This window comes from Vigna angularis, chromosome 11 (genome assembly GCF_016808095.1).
Source record: "Vigna angularis cultivar LongXiaoDou No.4 chromosome 11, ASM1680809v1, whole genome shotgun sequence".
NCBI lineage: Eukaryota > Viridiplantae > Streptophyta > Magnoliopsida > Fabales > Fabaceae > Vigna > Vigna angularis.
Genome location: NC_068980.1, coordinates 23,255,049 through 23,277,325, shown reverse-complemented (window position 1 = coordinate 23,277,325; position 22,277 = coordinate 23,255,049). Strand labels below are relative to the sequence as shown.

The 22,277-nt window shown below is 33.6% G+C and overlaps 3 protein-coding genes across 6 annotated transcripts; 2 read left to right on the top strand and 1 right to left on the bottom strand.

Annotated features, from left to right (window-relative positions):
• Positions 1–1,312: 1,312 nt before the first annotated feature.
• Positions 1,313–4,388, top strand: LOC108333938 (metal tolerance protein 10). Of its 2 annotated transcripts, none has more exons than XM_017569462.2 (6): positions 1,313–1,651; positions 2,638–2,750; positions 2,943–3,188; positions 3,354–3,434; positions 3,526–3,756; positions 3,869–4,388. In XM_017569462.2, the coding sequence occupies exons 1-6, from the start codon at positions 1,477–1,479 to the stop codon at positions 4,211–4,213; spliced, it is 1,191 nt and encodes a 396-aa protein (XP_017424951.1). In that variant the 5' UTR covers positions 1,313–1,476; the 3' UTR covers positions 4,214–4,388. The 2 variants fall into 2 exon arrangements, with proteins under 2 accessions (XP_017424951.1, XP_052726668.1); XM_052870708.1 differs by lacking the exon at positions 1,313–1,651 and adding an exon at positions 2,002–2,020.
• A 3,751-nt stretch (positions 4,389–8,139) lies between these two features.
• On the bottom strand, positions 8,140–11,424 carry LOC128194675 (uncharacterized). Its single transcript, XM_052870238.1, has 9 exons — positions 11,410–11,424; positions 11,084–11,162; positions 10,044–10,324; positions 9,847–9,944; positions 9,648–9,774; positions 9,291–9,569; positions 9,095–9,199; positions 8,653–9,009; positions 8,140–8,172 (listed from the first exon to the last, which is right to left on the bottom strand). The coding sequence occupies exons 1-9, from the start codon at positions 11,422–11,424 to the stop codon at positions 8,140–8,142; spliced, it is 1,374 nt and encodes a 457-aa protein (XP_052726198.1).
• A 5,052-nt stretch (positions 11,425–16,476) lies between these two features.
• Positions 16,477–19,630, top strand: LOC108333937 (metal tolerance protein 10). Of its 3 annotated transcripts, none has more exons than XM_052870581.1 (7): positions 16,478–16,753; positions 16,837–16,868; positions 17,521–17,652; positions 18,118–18,363; positions 18,506–18,586; positions 18,678–18,908; positions 19,019–19,630. In XM_052870581.1, the coding sequence occupies exons 1-7, from the start codon at positions 16,582–16,584 to the stop codon at positions 19,361–19,363; spliced, it is 1,239 nt and encodes a 412-aa protein (XP_052726541.1). In that variant the 5' UTR covers positions 16,478–16,581; the 3' UTR covers positions 19,364–19,630. The 3 variants fall into 3 exon arrangements, with proteins under 3 accessions (XP_017424950.1, XP_052726541.1, XP_052726542.1); XM_052870582.1 differs by having other exon boundaries at positions 16,480–16,753; positions 17,540–17,652; XM_017569461.2 differs by lacking the exon at positions 16,837–16,868 and having other exon boundaries at positions 16,477–16,774; positions 17,540–17,652.
• The last annotated feature ends 2,647 nt before the right edge of the window (positions 19,631–22,277 follow it).

The following is a 22,277-nucleotide window of genomic DNA, read 5'->3' as shown; positions in this document are numbered from 1 at the left end:
AACTTGCGGAACAAAACAATATTCAGTTAAGGTTAATATTCATTACCAAAACTATATTTATGTGAACATTTAAAACTAATTAATAAAAAAATTGAATTATTATTAAATATTTTAATTAAATTATAAAATTAAAAATTATTTTAATAAACTTTTATTTATCTTTTCTATTTATTTGATATATGAGATATTCAAAATAAAAACTAAATCAACCTGTTGCAGAAAAATTACAAATTTGAATCTTTATATATATATATATATATATATATATATATATATATATATATATATATATATATATATAATTATTAGAAGTTACTTTTGAAAAAAAAAGAGTTATGTAATTTGGAGAATTTTATCATAGATACATGTGGAAACACATGCACAAGTGTTCACCCTATTTGAATGATAAAAGAAATAAAATATATTAAATTTATTAAAACATTATTTTTATAAAAAATCATTTTTATAAAAAAATCATTTTTATAGTTTTACTATGTATAGTCTTTTTAGTGTGAGTAATTAATTGAATAAAGATTTATATAAACTAAATAAAAAAGAATAATTTCCTTATTAATGTTCTTAATAGATTTTATAAATAAAAAAATAAAAAAATTATTAATAATCTAATAAGAATAGACTAAATATACTCTTATAAGAGATAAGATCTCATCAGGATGATAATTCACCAACTACCCTACATATGCACATATATTCAAATTTGTTTTGTCGCTTGTTAACAGATGAATTTATAAATCTGAATTTATTATGGAATGTTAAAATACTAATAAGAACCATTTTTCTTTTATTTAAATACTGAATAAAGTGATATATACATATATACATACATTATTTTATATATATATATATATATATATATATATATATATATATATATATATATATATATATATATATATATATCTGTGTGTGTGTTTTTTTCAAGTAATCCATGAGAAGGTGTGATGTTTGATTCCTTAAGAAAATAAGTCTTATGAAATAATAACATGAACTTCTAAGTTATTCCCTATGAGGAGAAAGAAATCGTTTAGTAAAAACTGACTCTTAATGAGAACAATTCAGAATGGTGCATAGGATTTATACAAGGAAAACGTATTTTTTATAAAAAAAAATTTGTAACCGTCTATGTAATTATGATTGATTTGTTTGAAATACATGAACTAATAAAATAATAATTCTGTTAAAAAAAGTTGTCAAAAAATAATTATTGAAAAAAGTTGTTAAAATACTGTATTCGTTTATCTAATACACATATTCAGTTCTCCTATTTAAGTACTTCTTGTCACTCTGAGATAAAATCAAGGAAAACGAGGTGGGTCTAAGTGTTGCCACGCGTGCTCTGTAAACTTTTCATCATTATATATCACCGATCTTTTCTTCCTTTCCTATTTCTGTGTAAAACGGTTATCACTCACATTGCATTAACCCAAACCAAAACAGACTCTCAGATAAAGGAATATGGAGGAGAGTGGTGGCGGACCCCGCCCAAGGGAACCGCTTCTGGAGGCGGCGGAGGAAGAGGTTGCAAAAGCTTCGTGGAGACTTAACTTGAAAGAGTTTCGTTTGCCAAGCCAAATAGATGATCATCAACACAAACCATGCTTCACTTTTCAGAGTCTTCTTCGTAAACCAAGTGAGACCATTCTTTCTTCGTGTGGTTTGCTAATGATGGTGTCGTGTTGGATTGTGATGACTCTGGTTTTGTACACTCACTATCTTGCGTGTTGGACTTGTTTTTCTCTCTACTGTTACCATGCATGTATTGAATTCTGCAAATTGAGGCTGTTTTTTTGCTGAGTATGTTTTGTTTTCTATGATGTTTTTGAATTGTGAAAATCGAGGTAGTTTGAGAAGTGGTTTTTGTAATTATTTTTTGTTGGTTATTTATTTTAGGCCATGGTGGGAATCTTTCGATAAAGACACGGTTTTTTCATTGTGAATGTGCATCTTTGGTAGTGCTTGTGTTTGATATCTTTGGCGGTGCTTGTGTTTGATTACTTTGGTGAAATTCCATTTTTTTTATAATAAGTCAAGAGTACTCATGTATTTTTTATTGATAACTATTATTATTATTAGAGATAGATACTCCATTTATCATATCACGTATAATTACTTTCTGATTAGAATATATTTACTTGATTATATCGATAAAAATTACTATTATTAGATATAAATTAGATATAGATACTCCATTCATCATATCTTTTATAATTTCTTTCATGTTAGAATCTCTTGTACTTGATTATTCCACACCTAATCGAAAGTTTCCAAACCAAAAGCAATCATGAATCTTCCTCTCCTTAATGTCTTCTCAAATGACATGAAACTGCTTTCTGTTTGGATTTCAGATCATTCTTTTATACCCTCTGTATTATCTTTTCCCCAAATATTAAATAAGAGTTGAGTTAAATAATTGACAAAAGTTGAAATGTTCACATAATGTTTAAAATTTTAAATCTTTAATTAAAAAGGGCTTAGTAAATGGTGATTTGAAAATGTTGTGACATTATTAAGTTCAGAGAGAATTCATCATCAACATCTTTCAGTTAAATCCATATTCTCTAGTTTATGGATTTGCGAACATACTCCCTAATCTCTCTGTTAATTTGTGTGTTTCAGGGAAGACACGCAGAGTGGCAGAATATTACAAGAAGCAGGAGAGACTCCTTGAAGGATTTACTGAGATGGAGACTATGACTGAAACGGGTGGTTTCCCTGGAGCTCTCTCTCAGGTTTGATTCTTCCATCACTACTATTGATCATTCATTATGTTTTATACATAGAACAGAACTAACCATTTTTTACTATAATCTCAGTGAGTTTATGACTTTCCATTAAACTTGATCATCGCAAACACTTGCTGATAGATTTGGTAAAATATTGGAAGAGAACTCTACTAAATGTGCATTCCAAATGTTTGTCAGGATGAAATGAAGCAACTAGCAAAGAGTGAGAGGATGGCAGTTCATGTCTCAAATATGTGTAACTTGGTGCTGTTTGCAGCAAAGGTTTACGCCTCAATTGCTAGCAGATCATTAGCAGTCATTGCCTCAACCATGGATTCTCTCTTGGATCTCTTGTCAGGGTTCATACTGTGGTTTACTGCTCATGCCATGAAAAACCCAAACCAATATCACTATCCAATTGGAAAGAAACGCATGCAACCATTGGTAACATCTTATTTAAACTGTTTTTCATTAACTGCAACCTTTTATGTATAGTACCATGATATGAAAATAGTGAGAATAGCAATAATTGGTTATATAAGATACTTTGAAAATAGTCCTTGCATGGTTTGTTGATGCAACTACATGCTGATATGATTTCCTGTGCAGGGTATCATTGTCTTTGCATCAGTGATGGCTACCTTGGGGTTGCAGATTTTGATTGAATCTGCCCGGGAACTTATTTCCAAGGTAATTGATATAAATTTTTGTTCTTGTTTGTTCCCAATAATTATTATATCTGACACAATTTTAATTTCCGGTGTCATTCTTGTTCTTAAAGTCTAAGCCTGACATGGATCCAACAAAAGTCCATTGGATGATCGGGATTATGGTGGGTGTGACTATAGTGAAGTTCATTCTGATGGTCTACTGCCGAAGATTTAAAAATGAAATCGTTAGAGCGTATGCACAAGATCACTTTTTTGATGTCATTACTAATTCTGTTGGATTAGCTGCTGCTGTTTTAGCTGTTAAGTTCTACTGGTGGATTGATCCAACAGGAGCTATTATTGTGAGTTTATAACTACATCCTAGTGCTTCTCTTCAGTTTTTATTTTGTTTGGTACTTGGAGCCAACTGCGTGATTGAACTACTAATGATACCATGAATGTGTGTTAACGCAGATAGCATTGTATACAATTAACACATGGGCCAGGACAGTGATTGAGAATGTTTGGTCACTCATTGGAAGGACAGCACCACCTGATTTTCTTGCCAAGTTAACTTACCTCATATGGAATCACCATGAGCAGATCAAGCACATAGATACTGTTAGAGCATACACCTTTGGTGCACATTACTTTGTGGAAGTTGACATTGTCTTGCCAGAAGACATGGTTCTTCATCTAGCACACAACATTGGTGAGACACTCCAAGAGAAGCTAGAGCAACTTCCAGATGTTGAAAGGGCTTTTGTGCACATAGATTTTGAGTTCACTCACAGGCCAGAGCACAAGACCATGGTGTGATGATATGCCATTGAACAATGATGGCATAGCTTAGATTTTCCAAATCTCTTGGTTATTTTATTTTAAGTCAAATAGCATAGTTTTTCTTTCTGATGTTTATAGTTTCTGATTCCTCTAAATCATACTTCCTATGTGGTTCACTCAAAATAACGTAATAACATGTATTTAGTCCTTATACTTGGTCGACTCAAAATAATTAAGAATTTTTTTCACACCACAACTTTTTAGGTGTATGTACAGGTAGGGTGTAGGAATATATAATTTTGAAATATAAATAAAATTAGTGTTGTTAAAATGAATTAGAATCTATGAGCCAATTTGGTCAGGTTCAGATTGGGTTAAGTTTGAAAAAATTAAAAGTTTTTATATAGGTCAATTTTCAATTTGGTTCATGCGGATTGAATTTGTGATGGGTCAGGTCGGGTTCGAATTTTTTTGATTCGCTAAGAAATGAGTCAGACTGCATTAACTCACTAATTCATTGTGGATCAGGCTGAGTGACTTGTTTTAACAACACTAAATAAATCACATTGGTAGTTTGTAGTCAAATGACTTAGTTAATGAATGATTTATTTTCTCTTTTGGAAGATTATTGTTTCTCATACTTAAATTGGCTATCTTATAGGAAACATAGAAAGAACAGAAAGAAAAAGGAAATAATACTTAAACGTAAAGATAAGTTTGAAGAGAGAAATAAACACTAAATAAATCACATTGGTAGTTTGTAGTCAAATGACTTAGTTAATGAATGATTTGTTTTCTCTTTTGGAAGATTATTATTTCTCATACTTAAATTGGCTATATCTTATAGGAAACATAGAAAGAACAAAAAGAAAAAAGAAATAATACTTAAACGTAAAGATAAGTTTGAAGAGAGAAATAAACCGGAGTGTAAGGTTGGATGCAGAAATTAAAATATAAAAGAGTTGTGAAAAGATTTAAATCCTCTAATAAGTTTAATTTAACGAATACATAAATTAAAAAGTAATATAAAATATACTTTAGTTCAAATTAATAATAAATATATCCTAATTTTTGCATACTAAATGAAAATAATAACCTTTTCATCCAAAATCGAATTTTAGCAACGGAGTGCACTGTTTGGTCAAATGTATGGATCATTTTCCGTACACATATGATTCCGTAATAAAGGTGAAATTAATTGATACCTAATGTATTCTGTCATAAAGGGAAATTAATTGATAGCTAAGGTATTCTAAGGTAGTCTGTTATAAAGGTGAAATAACTGATACCTAAAGTATTCTTTTTTTTTTATAAGAGGGCATACGGAAAATACAAACAAAAGAATGTAAACCTTGATAACAGCGTCCTCAGGATTGAAACCTTAATTATAGCATTAGATGAATCGAATTTCTTGTTCTTTTCATATAGAAAATAAACTACATTGAATGTTAAATAATTTTTTTTATAATAAATTATAGTATAATATAGTTAAATTTCTTAATCAAGTTCATATTGAAATATAACACGTGTCATTTTTAACGTTTTGTTAATTCAAACCTCTTCAATTAATTACATATATTATTTGTAGTTTTAAATATTTTTTTTACTACATTTTTGGATTATCACTTTAATTGACTGAACTCTGCATATATTTTATAATTTCAACATCTGTTTTTCTGATTTTCTGTTTTTAAGAATATCTCGATTTTAATTTATATTTTATGTTTTGTACTGCTTTAACAAGCTGACGGTTATATATATTAAAATTAAATAATATTGTTACTTATTCATTGACTCAAATAAGATTAAAAATTGAAAGTTGATATTCAAATATTTATTTATTACTTAACCTCATTAACCAAAAATAAAAAGTTTATAAATGCAAACTAATATAAAAGAAATACTCATTCAATACTTAATTATTTATTAAAAGTACTGAAAAGTATTTTATAAGTGAATTTCTCATCTATCTTTAGAATAAGTCAAAGTTCATTCACAAAACTTTTATTTTTCTTGTGTTGCTCTTCATTAATTGGTTTGGTTTATGATTTCTTTTATTTTAGTTACTTTTATTTTGAAATAACTATTTATTCTTGAGGTTATGGAGTGTATTTGTGACAAGTCCTTTATGTTTTGAATCATTCTTGACAGGAAAGAATTAATGCATGTTTATGTTAGAAGTGTAACATATGCTTGTGTTAGAAGTATTTTACGAAAAAATATATATTTAAGTCATAACTATCTTGTTGAAAGAATACTGAGATAAGTCAAAAGTGGTTGAGTGCTGAAATAATACTTAAATGAGATAAGTCAAAAGTGGTTTAGTGCGGAAAGAATACTTAAGTTAAATCATGAGTGATTTGTTCAAAAAATATCTTAGTTAAACTAAGAATAGCTTGTGAAAGAACACTTGATTGAATTATAAGTTGATTGATTACCAAGGAGTGGCTATGAATCCACATAATACTTACATTGTACTTTTTAGTGTTAACTTACTTAGTGGAACTTAATCAATCGATTGAGAACTGGACCTAACGTGCTTGGTTAGACAAACTACTATAAAAATATAGCGTGTATTATCTCATCTTTCTTTGTTGGAATTTTGTGACTCAAACAACATTTGGTTGAAGGAGTCAAAGCAGTTAAATAAAAATATATTTGTATCTTATTTTTAGGAAGATTTTATGCATTATTTAATTAATTACTTTAGGAGATATTTTTCAAAGTTAGTTACGTAGTATAAATATTTACTGCTTATGCTAAAAAAAAATATTAGTTTTCCTTTCATTCTTTTGCCTCTTATACTTTAAAACCACAACATCTAGTATCAGAGTCCATGGTTCAGGTCAGGTGACCGAAAAAAAAAAAACAAAAAAACTTCACCTATAGGGAGGTAGAAGAACATAACCCTTTGTTTGAGGGAAAGATGTTGGGTACAAACAAAAGTCTCACATCGGATAAAATATAAAATATACATGGGTTTATATACACATAAGATACATCCCTTACTAAGAAAGTTTTTTGGAGTGATACTAAAAACAAATCTGTGAGGGGCTTAACCCAAAGCGGACAACATCTTACCCGTGTGAAGATCTATGGATACATGTGTATATTGAACCTACACAACATCATCCTTGTCTTTTTTTGTTTTATGTTATTTTTATCTATTCTAAAGTTAAAAGGTGAGTCTTCTATACAATCAAAATATTTTATAACAACCAAATAAGTTAAGTTCTAAAGCTTTATTTGATACATTTTATTAGACGGTGTAGACCCTCTATCTACCATCTAACTTCTTCTAATAGTAATGACATGTAATGGGAAATACAACAACCCCAATTAAAAAAATTTATTCAACATGTTGGATATTCTTTAAACATTCACCACCTTCCATGACATATGTTAATATAGTTTTCAACTATATCCTTGTAATCACCGTCATAATATGATTTTACAATCTTCATACTAACAAGTTCCTTACACTTATATTATTTTCCAACTCACCCAATTTTTTTTTCCACATCAAACATGTTTTCCACTTCTAAAAAGACACTTCTCTCATGTCATCTATGAATTATTTTAGATCCATAATACCTCGGCATATGTTTGACACTACTAAAAACTAGGGCATTACCGAAGGCCAGAAGCCCTCGGTAAATGCCACAGGCCGTCGATAATGGGTGTTTACCGAAGGATTATCGACGGCCAAAAATCCTTCGGTAAATCCCTTGTCGCTAACAATTACCGAGGGCTTTTGCCCTTCGGTAATTACCGAGGGCCAAAAGCCTTCGGTAATTACCGAGGGTCAAAAGCCTTCGGTAATTACCGAGGGCCGGAAGCCTTCGGTAATTACCGAAGGGTAGAAGCCCTCGGTAATTACCGAAGGGCAGAAGCCTTCGGTAATGACCTACAGTGGGCATTTACCGAAGGGCAGAAGCCTTCGGTAAATTGCAGTGCAGGTTTCAGAGAAATGGCATTTCTTGTGCAACCCAGACCTGTATATCAAATTTTAATTACAAACAGACCTGCATATCAGTTTTCAAGCACATACAAACATGCATAATGTGCATCTCAAAGATGCAATCAATTATCAATATCCATTGAACATCAATTAATCCATAGAACATCCATTAATGTATAGATAATGTAATTATAGTTCAAATATAGAACAATGTAACAAAAGGATGTTCTAACATCCAAAGTCTGGAAGTAGATCAAATTAACACTGAAATGATATCAAGTCCAAAATGTTCTAATATCTAAATGTTTGTCTAAGTTCTAATAACAAAATGAAACTAATAATGTACATAACTATCATCAGAATGATCTTCATCATCCTGCTCCTCTACTGATGGTTGGACTGGTGTGGGTTGGACTGATGAGGGTTGGACTGATGAGGGTTGGACTGATGTGGGCTGCTGAGTGGCAGCAGGTGATGAGGAGGGTCGTGACTGGGTCGGAGGGATATTTTGTACGTCCTGTGAGGTTTGAGGCAAGACTCTCATGACCAGGGCCTTAAAGTTTGTAAACTCTGCTCTGAGATCAATGATCTCCTGGTCACGTTGATGGAGTTCCTGCCTGAGTTGAAGAACGACCTCGTCAGGAGTACTGGTGGAAGAAGAAGGCTGGTGCTTCAGAGTACCTCCTCTGGATGCTGTATAGTTTGCAGCAAGCTGTCTCGCACCATACACTCGTCCTTTTTTCTTTCCACCAACGATGTCGATCCAGCATTGTGTCCTACGGATGTCATCATCTGCATTACTGGCATCATCCGGTGTAGGAGCTGACTCATGTTCAGATCTAACCTGTGAAAGTCTCGTAGAAAAGTCTTCCTGTTGAAACATTAAAAGCAATGTTAGGGAACGATAGTATAACATAAATGAACAATTAGTAATAGTAATAGTGTTATTTGCTTACATGAGTCTTCCGAGATCTTTCATCAACAAATTCATTAGTTCCCTTCCGAACATGAGTCTGTGCAAAGACCTCATCAACATGGACCGCCCGTCCTAGAGCCTGTGCCTGTAACATAATTAAGAATTACAAGCGTACATATGAAATAGAATATACATAACTTATGTATGAAAGAAAAAGTTATGTAATGAGATTATACCATACGAATGGCATGCTCATGAATGGTGATCGACCCACCAGTATGCAGGGTGCCACCCCTTTCAGACGCTCTGTTCCGCTGGGCTTTGACACACTTATTGCGGAACTCTACTGTATTCCAATGGGCCAGTAAAGAGTTCCAAATGTGTTCACCCAGCCAGTTAGGGCGCTGTCCTGCATTGCGGGCATCCCTAAACATCTCTGACAACCGATGAGATGCTTTCATGTGGAAATTTCTGTGTATCTGACTTTCATGTTCAGGTTTCCACTGCACCTTCATCTGTAACATTAAAGAGAACAAACATTGATTACAAAACATACTAAAATAAGACGGACATTAGTGTAATATATTGGTCACCTGAAAGCGCTGCCAGAATGACTTTCTGTCGTCATCAGGTATTGCTCCCCAAGTAGGCCATGGACTTAAAAACTGTTGCTTAATTGAACGTGTGATGGCCTGGGAAGCAACCCTAGATGGAATAAACCTGCATAACAAAAGTCAGTTCAATTACAATATGGTTTAAACATCAAATGATATCAACAGATTATAAACTTACCCTTTACCATAGGGCTCAATCCATGGTCGATCATGGAGGGGCGGGTCCAGACCTTCACCATCACCACTTGAATATGGATCAGCAAGTGGTGTACCAGTCTCAAAAGGAGGTACAGAAGATGAGGAAGGTATAGAAGTAGGGTCAGGGAGAGGAGTGGGGGTAATAATAATAGGGGGAGGAGCGGGGGTGGCAATAACAGGAGGAGGAAGAGGGTCTGCTGCAGGGATAGTAGAAGGGTGTGCTGCAGGAGGAGGAGAAGGGTCTACTGCACGGGTAGTAGAAGGGTGTGCTGCAGGAGGAGGAGAAGGGTCTGCTGCAGGTGTAGGAGGCTGTATAATAGGGGTAGGAGGAGGCCCCACAGATGATGTACTACCTGCAGCAGTGGTAGGTAGTCTAGCAGGCACCCTAAGTACATACTTTGGTGCCTGCCGTTGCCTCTTTGTAGGCCTTGCTACCCCTTTTCCTTTATCAGGACGCTCTGAACCTTGTCCTGTCATTACTGCATTCAAATGGTTACAAATAAAGCGAAAAATATAAATAAATAAAGAAGGATCAATTGAGGATCAAAGTCAATATATAAGTAATTGCATACAACTTAAAGATGGTATTTTAGATAATGGTAATGAAATGATAGTCCTCTCCCTTGTTAATTGACTTCATTTTTGAACTTTAGGTCCTTTTTTAAGTCCAAGGTGCCCAACCCTACTATTATATGAAGAACACTTTCACTCTTTGGCAGCAAGAAAGCACACACTACATTAAAGACAGCGTCTTCAAATCCGAATATGGAAGGTGAATTCATCTTCCAATTGGTATAATAAGGTAATGTATCTTTATGGATGTCAAAGCAAAGAACCTAACAAGGAAACAACTTAGGTATGCTAGGGTGCAAGGGTCCTATTAGCTGAATGAAATTACTATTTCAAGTGTTTGTTTTACACACAACATATGACCATAATTACTATTTCAATGTCTACCATTTATAGACAACATATGAGCAGAATTAAAGCTAAAAATAGGAAGAACAGTAAAATTTTAAAATATGACATCCAACTAATATTTTCCATGGTTAAATGGTTTAGAACAAGTTCAGAACAAATTCACAAAGCTAAAAATTTAAGCAAAACAGTGAAAACAATATGAAAAATAGCAAAAATGAGGAGTAAAGAGACTTACATATCGACGCGAGACAAATCCAACAGCTGGGTTTTCTTCGATTGTTGCCTCCTTCACGCACCACGAAGCCCCTCCTCACCGTTGTGCCCTCCTCCACGAAGCCCTCCTGACGCACCCACAACAAATTTGTGACGCAGCCCCTGCAACCACAGAACGTTGGGGAATGTTGGTGACTGAGACGACCTCCGACAACAAAACCTCCCAAATTTGGGCAATGTTGGTGACGGTTTGATGGCTGGAAGAAACGAGAAAGCTGGTGAGGGTTTGATGTCTCCGACAAAGGGGGAATGCTGGTGAGGGTTCGAAGAAAGAAACGCAATATTTTGGCTCGAAAAATGAAAGTTAGCAGAGGGAAACCAAGTCCGCTGGGGTTAATTACACGAGCACCTTACCGAGGGTCATATATCCTTCGGTAAGTTAATTCACTAAAGCCAATACCGACGGCCTAAAGACCTTCGAAAAAAAAATCTTCGGTAATGAGTGCATTTCACCATGGCCTTCGGTAATCATCTATGTGACCGTTAGAAACGCATTTTTACCGAAGGGCAAAAGGCCGTCTGTAAAAACCCTTCGGTAATGCCTGAATTTCTTGTAGTGTGATCATGAAAAAAAGAAGGCGAAAAACAAAAATAAAATAAAATAAAGATGATAACAATGATTATGACAATTTTCAAATACAAATTCATACCTAGGTCAAGTCACATAAATGAAAACCTAAAAGTCATGTTGGAACTTGGCAACTAAGGAATTGAAACCCTCACTCGAAGTCCATAAGTACAAAAATAAAGGAGAGGAAGATGGTTAAAAAACTAACTCTTCAAGCCATAACTAGTCATAAAGAAAGAAGTTTGGTCAGAAGAAGGAAAAGAAATTGGCCATAGGAAAGATGGAAATCTCAAGATTTTAAGGACAATAATCAAAAGGGAAATTCCAACTCTAATATTGATAAAGAGTAGAAGTTTGACAAAAAGGAAGGTTAAGTGCTACAATTGTAAAAAGTGGGTCATTATTCCTGAGAGTACTAGGAAAGTAATGGAGCCAAAAACATGAAAGTTCAAGCTCATATTGCACAAGATGAGGAGATATTTTATTATGAGATTGTGATCTTAATGGCGCAAACAGATGCAAAATGTATTGATGATGCATTATGGTATCTTGATTCGAGTTTCTCAACTCACATGATAGGAAAGAAAGATATTGGTTTGTAAGAATTCAAAAAGCTTTGCATGGGAAGACCATGTTTGCTGACAATAGTAGTTTGCAACAAAATGAGTTGGAAGAGTTGTTTTGAGAGCTCTTAATAGTAGGGAAAATATTATTGAGGACGTGTTGTATGTGAAAGAAGATAAGTGATCAGTTCATCCAACAAAAAACATATACCAATTCACAAACATATAGTTAAAAGCAAGCATTCATAAATAAAACAATACCAAATAAAAGAGAGTTTCAAAGGAGTTACATCTCACTTCAACACTTAGAAGATTTAGCTCCTCTTGATAGATGGAAAGAAGGTAATACAAGGAAGGAAATCCATCTCCTAACCCTTTAATAATATTCTTTAAAGTACAAATAATGTATGCGAGAAAACTCTCTAAAACCTCTCTCAAAATTTGTATAGAAGTCCCTTAAAATAGATGAGCAATAATGTTTTTATAAATATTCTAGAGTCTGACTTTAGCAGTAACATCATGGCTCCAATTGCAAGGTTTCCTACCAAGGTGGGTTTCCTCTATGGCTCACGCATTGGGCCTCGCCCTTTTGTGCTAGAGCTCTTGAGATAACTTTTAGGAAAATGATTCTTTATGGCTTCAGACTTAGGTCTAGTTCTTGAGGTTTCCCTCCAAGATGGATTTCTTCATGTGGCTCTAGCTCAAGAGTCACGCTTTAGCCGCACCAAAGTCAATTTGCTAGAATTTGTTTAGAATTCTTCTATTTTCTCCATTTTTGTCCTTTGACTCTATATTCATCAAAATCTACAAAACAAATAAAATTGTGGTGATTTATTTAAATATTTAACAAAATCAAAACAAGATAAGTGTCAAATTGATATCAAAATTAACTCATATTGGACATTTATCATATATGCACCAATTAGAGGTGAAGTTTGCTTTCTTGAATGGATCTCTTAAGGAGGAATATTGTGTTGCAGCCACATGGTTTTGAGATTAAAGGGCAAGAACACAAGGTCTACAAACTCAAGAAAGCCTTGTAAGGCCTAAAGCAAGCTCCAAGAGCTTGGAATCACAGGATTGACAATTTTTTTTATCTGGTAGGCTTTCTAAAGTGTACATTTGAACTTAGGGTATATGTAAAGAAATTAAACAATGGTGAGCAAGCATAAAAATGATTGTTTTATTGTATGTAGATTATCTTCTTGTGAATGGAAGCAGTAAGGAAATGATCATGGAGTTTAAATCTCAAATGTTGAGTGAATTTGGGATGAGTGATATAGGAAAGCTAACTTACTTCCTAGGCATTGAATTTGTAAGAACAAAGCATGAACAATTATGAAACAATCTAAGTATGCTCATGATTTGCTAGATAGGTTTCATATGAGTCTGAGTAACTTTATTGAAACCCTCTCTAAAGTTTTTTTGAGATTGGAGAAGAATTCTATAGGGGAGTTGGTTGATCCTACTACTTATAAGAAAATGGTATGAAGCTTGCATTATTTGTGTCAGACTATGTTTATAGTGTTAGACTAGCATATTCATGCAAGAGCCTAGGCAGTCACACATGATTGCAACTAAAAGGATTTTTAGATATCCACAAGGCATAATTGGTTATGGAATTTTTTTTCCAAAGGATATCTCTGAACATAGCCTAATGTTAATAGGTTATTCAAACTCTAATTGGTGAGAAGATAAGGATGATTATAAGTGCACAATTGAATACATCTTCTTCCTTGGAGGAGCACCAATTTTTTGGAGTTCCATAAAGAACCTATTGTTGCTCTTTTATCATGCCATGCCAAATATATTGTGGCATCATATGCGACATGCAAAGCTGCATGGTTAGGAAATCTAATTAGTGAATTGAAGATTGAAGTTAAAGGAAGACAAAGGTTTTAATGGACCATAAATCAACAATTGATTTGGCTAAACATCTAACTTGTTATGGAAAAAGTAAACACATAGAAACTCAGTTTGCATGAACAAGTAAACATTGAGAAACTAGAAGTTGAATACTACAAATTTAAAGTTCAACTTGCAAATATGTTTACTAAAACCTTAAAATATGTAAGATTTTGAGAGAGTTAATTGGTGTTGTACATATAAACATAAATTTTACTTAAGGATGAGTGTTAAAGCTTTAAGTTAAAGTTTAATATGCTTGTTATTTCAATTTGTTCTGATTTTTCGATACATTATTACATTGATATAGCATTTAAGAAATAAAATGTTGAAATGCTCTTTTTGTGTATGTATGTTCTTCTCTCCTTAGTTTCTATAAGTTAAAAGGAAGTAACAAACTTTTAATACTAACATGCATAATATAATTTATTTTCTCAATTATTTTTATTAAAATCTTATTATTATTTTTTATTTCTCAAATTATATTTAACTAACATCATTAATTTAATTAATTAACCATATGTAAAAGATGGTGTATGTGCTTATAAAGTAAATACAAAACGAAATTAAAAACTACAATCTTATTTTTAATTTTTTGAATAAACAAAACAGCATATTTTTAAATAAAAAAGTGAAAAATAAAAAAATAAAGAGAGAATGTGCTTGTAAGAATGATTTTTTTTTTAAATACAGATAAAGATATACTTTAAAACACGCTTTCATTAGCAAGGAAAAAAATGTTTATAAGCATGATTAAAAACTCGTACGTGAAACTTCTCTTTAAAAAACATGATTTCTTTACTTTTAAATTTAAACTTGTAATTGTTTTTAAAATGTGACGATAAATTGCACTTCTTAAAAACTTAAAATTTCACAATAATTCCATGTTAACTAATTAACACTACTTTTATTGAATTTTTAATAGAAATTTTTCTTACTTAGAATGTGAGTGGCCAAATTTCACAATATGAACAAATCTCTTCTAAGTATTGAAAATGATGTCTTATATTTTGGTTAAACTCCTTCGAAAGTCTCTATTTACGTGGGTTTTTTCTAGTTAGATCCTCGTTTTATTAGTTTTGTCAATTTAGTCTTTAAAAATGAAAAATTGACTCAATTGGATTCCTGTCGTCATTAAATTGATTTAAGAGGATTACATTTTTGATGACCTGGCACGTTGACATGATAAGTTTTTTATATGTGGCACCTTATTAAAACAATAAAGTTTCTAATAAGGTGACTTCACGGTTGCGGCGCAATAAGGTGGTGACAACGAGACTGAAGGCTTCACAGCCATGACGATAGGATTTTTCTTGCGGTGGCTAGGGTTTCATGCTTGAGAGAAATTAGAGTTTTTGCTGAGAAATATGACGCTGACGTGACAGGAATGATGTGATAAAAACTCGCCACGTCAACATCTCAACTCATCAAAAACTTAACTTCGTTAAGCCAATTTAGCTTTAGGGACCCAATTGAATTAATTTTTCATTTTTAAGGTCTAAATTAGCGAAACCAATAAGACGTGAATCTAATTAGGAAAACTCCACGAGACTTCGAGAAGTTTAACCTTTAGATTCTATATAAGAAAAAGTTATGTTATGCCTAAATTGCTTTAACTTATAAAAAAATTATTTTACATTTTTCTCTCGTGAAAGTTTTCCTAGAAATCCTCAGACTCAAACAATCACTATCTTTTTTTAACTAAAAAAACAATTTTATATTTCAACGTTCATTTAGCATTTTCAACTACCTATTTTCTTAGTTGAAGAATTAAAATAAGTGCTAATAAACAATAACATCATCGGTCACCCTTACCTAGATGCAAGCTACTTCTTCTATTTGTTTTTCTTATTCAACCTTAGTAAACCAATCATTTTCGAATCCAAATTATACTTGTGATGTATTTATTTATGTTTTTATTCAGGTAAAGCCTGGGAACTTTCGTTGATAGTCCTATAGGAAAATATTATTTAATAATTAAACAATTAATGAATATTTTTTTCTTTCCTTTTTTGTTCAACAATATTCCATATAAAAATAATTTTTAAAAGAGACTAAATAAGAATATATTTACCTTTAATTCAAAATAATTAAATAGTAAATTATTCATTTTAATTAATAATACATATTCTTGCCTTTTCATGTTCAGCTAACTTTCTAAACTGAAAAATTATACCTTTTTTTTGTCTTTCTTCAAATTTTATTATTCAAATTACATTTTATGTTATGGTATTTTTCGATCTTATCAATATTATTCTTATAGATTAAGTTAACATTGTCTCTTTTTTCAATTTTTGTTAAAATTAAAATGTTCAATGGAGTGTTTTAATTTAACAAGTTTATGTAACGTCAGCTTATTCTGCTTTTTACTCACCAAAAAGTAAGCTTGCCTACATACACTCCACAAACTGAGGGTCCCCCACAAGCTCTGTTCTTTTCCTCTTCCAGGGTGACCCTGTAAACTACGGAAGGCTCTTAACCTTTCATGTTCCAGACAACCACCATGACGGAGAGTTGCGGTGGAAACCGCCGGGGGGAACCACTGCTGGAAACGCAGGAGGAAGAGGTTGCAAAAGCTCCATGGAGACTTAACGTGGAGGAGTTTCGTTTGCCAAACCAAACGCATGATCATCACCATCATCGTTTTTTCTCTTTTGGTGGACTTCTCCGCAAACCCAGTGAGATATCCTCTTTTTTTCCTTTTGTTCTGTTCTAACGCTCCTTTTTTTTTTTGTGATAGTTCGTATATGTGCATTCAGGTGTGCAAACCCAGTAAGCCATTTGCCCCCTCTTCATCTTTATCTTTCCTTGAATGTCGGAAGTTTCTGTTTTGTGCAAGAGTTGTGGTTTGTTTAGAATGATTGTATGTTGAATTATGTGGGTCTAAGAAGTGCCATTGTTGATGCCTTCAATGAGTCTTTTACTGGGTGCACAGTTTAATAAGCGAGTTATTGTAAGCCTTAAAAGGTGGCGTGTGGAATTTTAGGAAACCTGTGTTAGTGTGATTATGTTTTTTCTCTGGACCTTTTGATGTGTCTAGTTTTGTTGTAACTTTGGGAGGGATGGTTGGTCTGTTGGTTTGTGCAAACCCAGTGGTGTGCCTTTGTTTACTCTTTGATGCTAAACGTAGTAATGCATCTATCTCGTGTAGTGGGCCTGTGTTGAAATCGACGAATTCAGACTTCCCTTGTACTTTGAAGTGTTTGATTTGTTTGATGGGTACTTGTTTTTCTCTTCGTGGTAATGCTTTGAATTTTGAAAACTAAAGAAGTTGGAGAGGTGTTGTTATTAGTTTGTTTTATGTTTATCGTAGACCATGCTGGGAATCTTTGCACACAGGCAGATTTTGTGTTGAATGCGGACCATTGGTTCTTGTATTTGATTGATTATGTCGATTTTATTACTTTCTCTCTAATAGTCCCAGTGCTATTCTTTTGATTCAGGGAAGCAACGGAAAGTGGCAGAATATTACAAGCAGCAAGAGAGCCTACTTGAAGGATTTACTGAGATGGAGACTATGACTGAAACGGGTGGTTTCCCAGGAGCTCTCACCGAGGTCATTGTTCTAAGACCATGGAGTAGAAGTAACCAGTTTTGACTTTAATTTCAACTTTATCTTTTCAAACATGGGAAGAAAAAGTATTTGGTCAAATATAGTCTTATGGGAGTAGATTTTAAATCTAACATAATCTCAGGTCTAAAATGATATTTGCACTCATTTATATAATATAATTTGGTCATCTATAGTTTGTGTGAAATCTTCAATATGAGTTAGACTTAAATCTACTTTCTAAGTTGGTATTGAAATTTATTCTAACAAGATTTGTTGGGTTTATTGTGTTATGACCGTCTATAAAGATCATATAATATTGAGATATTCAATTATCCGCATGGAAAGGTATGTTAGAAATTTCACATGGACTAAATATATGATCAAATATAATTACAAGTGAGTTTAAACCTTATCATGTAGAATATAAAAATAGAACTCTACTAAATGTACATGTCAAATCTTTATCAGGATGAAATGAAGCAGCTAGCAAAGAGTGAGAGGATGGCTATTCACGTGTCAAATATATGTAACGTAGTGCTGTTTGCAGCAAAGGTTTATGCCTCAATTGCAAGCAGATCATTAGCAGTCATTGCCTCAACCATGGATTCTCTCTTGGATCTCTTGTCAGGGTTCATATTATGGTTTACTGCACATGCCATGAAAAAGCCAAACCAATATCACTATCCAATTGGAAAGAAACGCATGCAACCGGTGGTAAGAAGTGATTTAAACTGCTTTTCAGGAAAATCAAATCTTTTAGATATTGTGTGATAATGTCCAGGTAGTGAAAATAGCAACAATTGGTTGAATAAGATAGTTGCCAAATAGACATTGCATGATATGACTTGCTGTGCAGGGTATCGTTGTTTTTGCATCAGTCATGGCAACCTTGGGGTTACAGATTTTGATTGAATCTGCCCGGGAACTTATTTCCAAGGTAATTGAGATAAACTTTTGTTCTTGTTTGTTCCTAATAATTATTATATCTGACACAAATTTAACTTCTGGTGTCATTCTTGTTCTTACAGTCTAAGCCTGACATGGATCCAACAAAACTTCATTGGATGATCGGGATTATGGTGGGTGTGACTATAGTGAAATTCATTCTTATGGTCTACTGCCGAAGATTTAAAAATGAAATCGTTAGAGCCTATGCACAAGATCACTTTTTTGATGTCATTACTAATTCTGTTGGATTAGCTGCTGCTGTTTTAGCTGTTAAGTTCTACTGGTGGATTGATCCAACAGGAGCTATTATTGTGAGTTTATAACTACATCCTAATGCTTCTCTTTAGTTTTTATTTGCTTGCTACTGGAGCCAACTGCGTGATTGAACTACTAATGATACCATGAATGTGTGTTAATGCAGATAGCATTGTATACAATTAACACATGGGCCAAGACTGTGATTGAGAATGTTGGTTCACTCATTGGAAGAACAGCACCACCTGATTTTCTGGCCAAGTTAACTTATCTGATATGGAATCACCATGAGCAGATCAAGCACATAGATACTGTTAAAGCATACACCTTAGGTGCAGATTACTTTGTGGAGGTCGACATTGTGTTGCCAGAAGACATGGTTCTCCACGAAGCACACAACATTGGTGAGACACTCCAAGAGAAGCTAGAGCAACTTCCGGAAGTTGAGAGGGCTTTTGTGCACATAGATTTTGAGTTCACCCACAGGCCAGAACACAAGACCACGGTGTGATATGTCACGGAACAATGCTGTCATAGCTTAGTTTTGGTAATTCTCTTGTTTATTTTATGTAAGCCTAATAACGTAATTTCCTTTAGTAGTTTCTGATTCTTCTGAATGATAGATACTTCCTATGTGGTTGATTCAGAGTAATATGGGTTTAGTCCTAAATTTAGTTGTCAAATAGCATCGTTTTGTTATGTCATGGGACAATAATTGTATACCTATCGTGCTTTCTTCTTAGTTATTTTAAACCGAATAGCATAAGATATTTCTACTTGCTATCTCTGAAAAATACTTGCTATGTGTTAATTATTTTTTTAAGGTTTCAACCCTCTGTTGGTCCTCATATTTGTTGGTGAATCTTAAGTGGGTCATTGTTTTTTTTTTGTCTCAATTGGGTCCATATACTTGTAAAATTGAGTTAATTGGATTCATATATTTGAAAAATTAAACCAATTAAGTCCTGTCCGTTAAATTTTCACAAACAGCGTCAGTTTGCTAACGTGGTGCACATATAATATGCTGATTTATAAGAGTTATATTATGTGGAATTTGTTATTTAAATCATTTGTGTTTGACGTGTCACAAGATAAAACCTTTTGATCTTACACCATCGACGCTTCCATCGTCTATGGCCTCTTTGTCGTCGCTCTCCTGCTTCTAAGCCAGGTTGTCTTCTCATTTACTAAACTATCCAGCAGATTATAAAACAAAAGAGATGTAAAGTCAAGGTTCCCTATCACATTCTGATCAACATCCGCTCTCTTGGATAAATTAAAAATTGTTAAGATTGGAAATTGTTTGATTTTTTGTTTGGGCTTTGGGGCTTAGCCGAATCTTGGAGTGGAAGGGGGAAACGATGTGGGAGATATTGGATTCGTTAACGAGGTCGAGATGATGTCTGATGATGCAGGTGGAGAAGCGTTCAAGTCGCGGCTATCGATGGATGCGTTGGAAGAGGAGAAGGGCGTTGTTGGCGGCGGTGGAAGCGGATGTTGGGGGGGTTTTGACGGTGTGCATGTTGTAGGACCAGAGTAGGAATGACCTGAGGGTCTATTAAACTCTTTGGCAAGTGCACCAAATCGTTCATGTAATAAACCGTGGTAAGACCAGGTATCGTTTTCCCAAGAGACTCGTAATACTAGAAAATTGTGCGATTAACAACTCATCTAGACTCAAGAACAACTCATCATTTAAGAATATGTGCAAAAAGATAAATTCACAAGTAATTACAAGGTTGGACTTTGGTATTGAAGGCACTTGGAAATGGAAAAGACTAGAAATGGTATGAAATGACATTGCTAAGGTTAGTTTTCACCAATGCACTCTTGTGTATAACCAATTTCATCTCCTCTCTATCAATTTACTAAAGTCAATCCACTAAAAAACTCTAGCCCTAATCTCTTAGGTGAAAGAGCCTAGGTTTTCCTTATCAAACTCCAATCCCTTGGACAATCTAACAAGCAAACCCGCATTAAGAACTAGGATCTAAGACAACATGTGAATCATATCCCATCCCTAGCTCAATGACCCACAAGGACTCTTGTTTTAGTTCAAGATTTCATATCCCATCCCTGGCTCAATGAAACCCCAAAATCAAGTCATGAACGTCCCCATTACATGCAAGCTTTAAGATCGAAAACAAGAATACTAGTAATAGATAGAAAAGGCATTTATAAATATGAAACAATCATTCATTACACAAGAGTTCATAGGCTACATCTAACCCTAACAAGATGAATTTGCTTCTCCATATCCATGGAGAACCCTAAAGCTTACAAACATGGAAGATGGAAGAAGAAGGAGACCTAAAAGAAGAGGAGGAGATGTTCCCACAAGCTCCTCGCACCCTCCATGAGCTCTAGACGTGAAATCGCGCCTCCAAAGAACCAAAGACCCTTTTTCTTTCTGCCTCGTGAGTATATATACAGCACGAATTCTCGCTTAAGCTAAATTATTCTCGCTTAAGCGAGAATAAACTTCTTGGAGAAGATAGTCATTCTCGCTTAAGCTAAATTATTCTCGCTTAAGCGAAAATGACTTTTAAATCAATGACTTCCTGGATCACCGAGGCTCTTCAATGTAATGGAGGATCTTCCTAACATCGAAATAGATCAAAAAAACAAGGGATTAAAGTATTATTTACGTAATGTAGCTCAAAATATAGATAAATACTAAAACTAAATAAAAGAGAGGATTTAAGTAAGTAATAAGCTAAAGAAGAGTTGATTTTGCTACTAAAATGATGCTTAGATAATGGTAAGAATTAGCATTATTAAACTCCCCAAAACTTACAACTTTGCTTGTCCTCAAGCAAAAGTACTTCACGTAGTAAACGATTCAATCATGACAGTCTAGCAACTCAAGCACAATTTCAATCAAATAAACAAAATCAATCATGCTTGCTCAACTCGGAAATTACATTCAGGAGATAAAATGGCCTTAGCAAGCTAAACTTCAATCATGGTGCTCACAATTTAAAATCACAAGATAGATGTAATTGATAGATCAACAAACGTGGCAAGATGATTTCATTGAATGCATGAAATCATCCTTCACCATAGAAAATGTTTCACTCAAGCACAATGGTGTATAAGGATGTGTGTCTAACTCTCAACTATCACAGTGTTATACAAATTAAATTTGTCGTTCGTTTCATAATATCAAACATATTCACAAGCAAGTTAGCATCACAAGGACTTTTTAAGGCTTGTAATGTGACTGGGCTAAGAAGAAAAATTAGTTTTTCTGGACAACAAAGCACCTTGAGCTAAGAGATAAAACAATTTACTTCATGATATAACATTAGTCTCTCTCTTTGCTTCACAATTGGATAAACCACTTCTCAACTTATTTCCCAATTCTTTTTCAATGAATTCATTTTTCTTTCTCTTCTTCTTCTTTCTTCTTTTTCTTGCTTTTT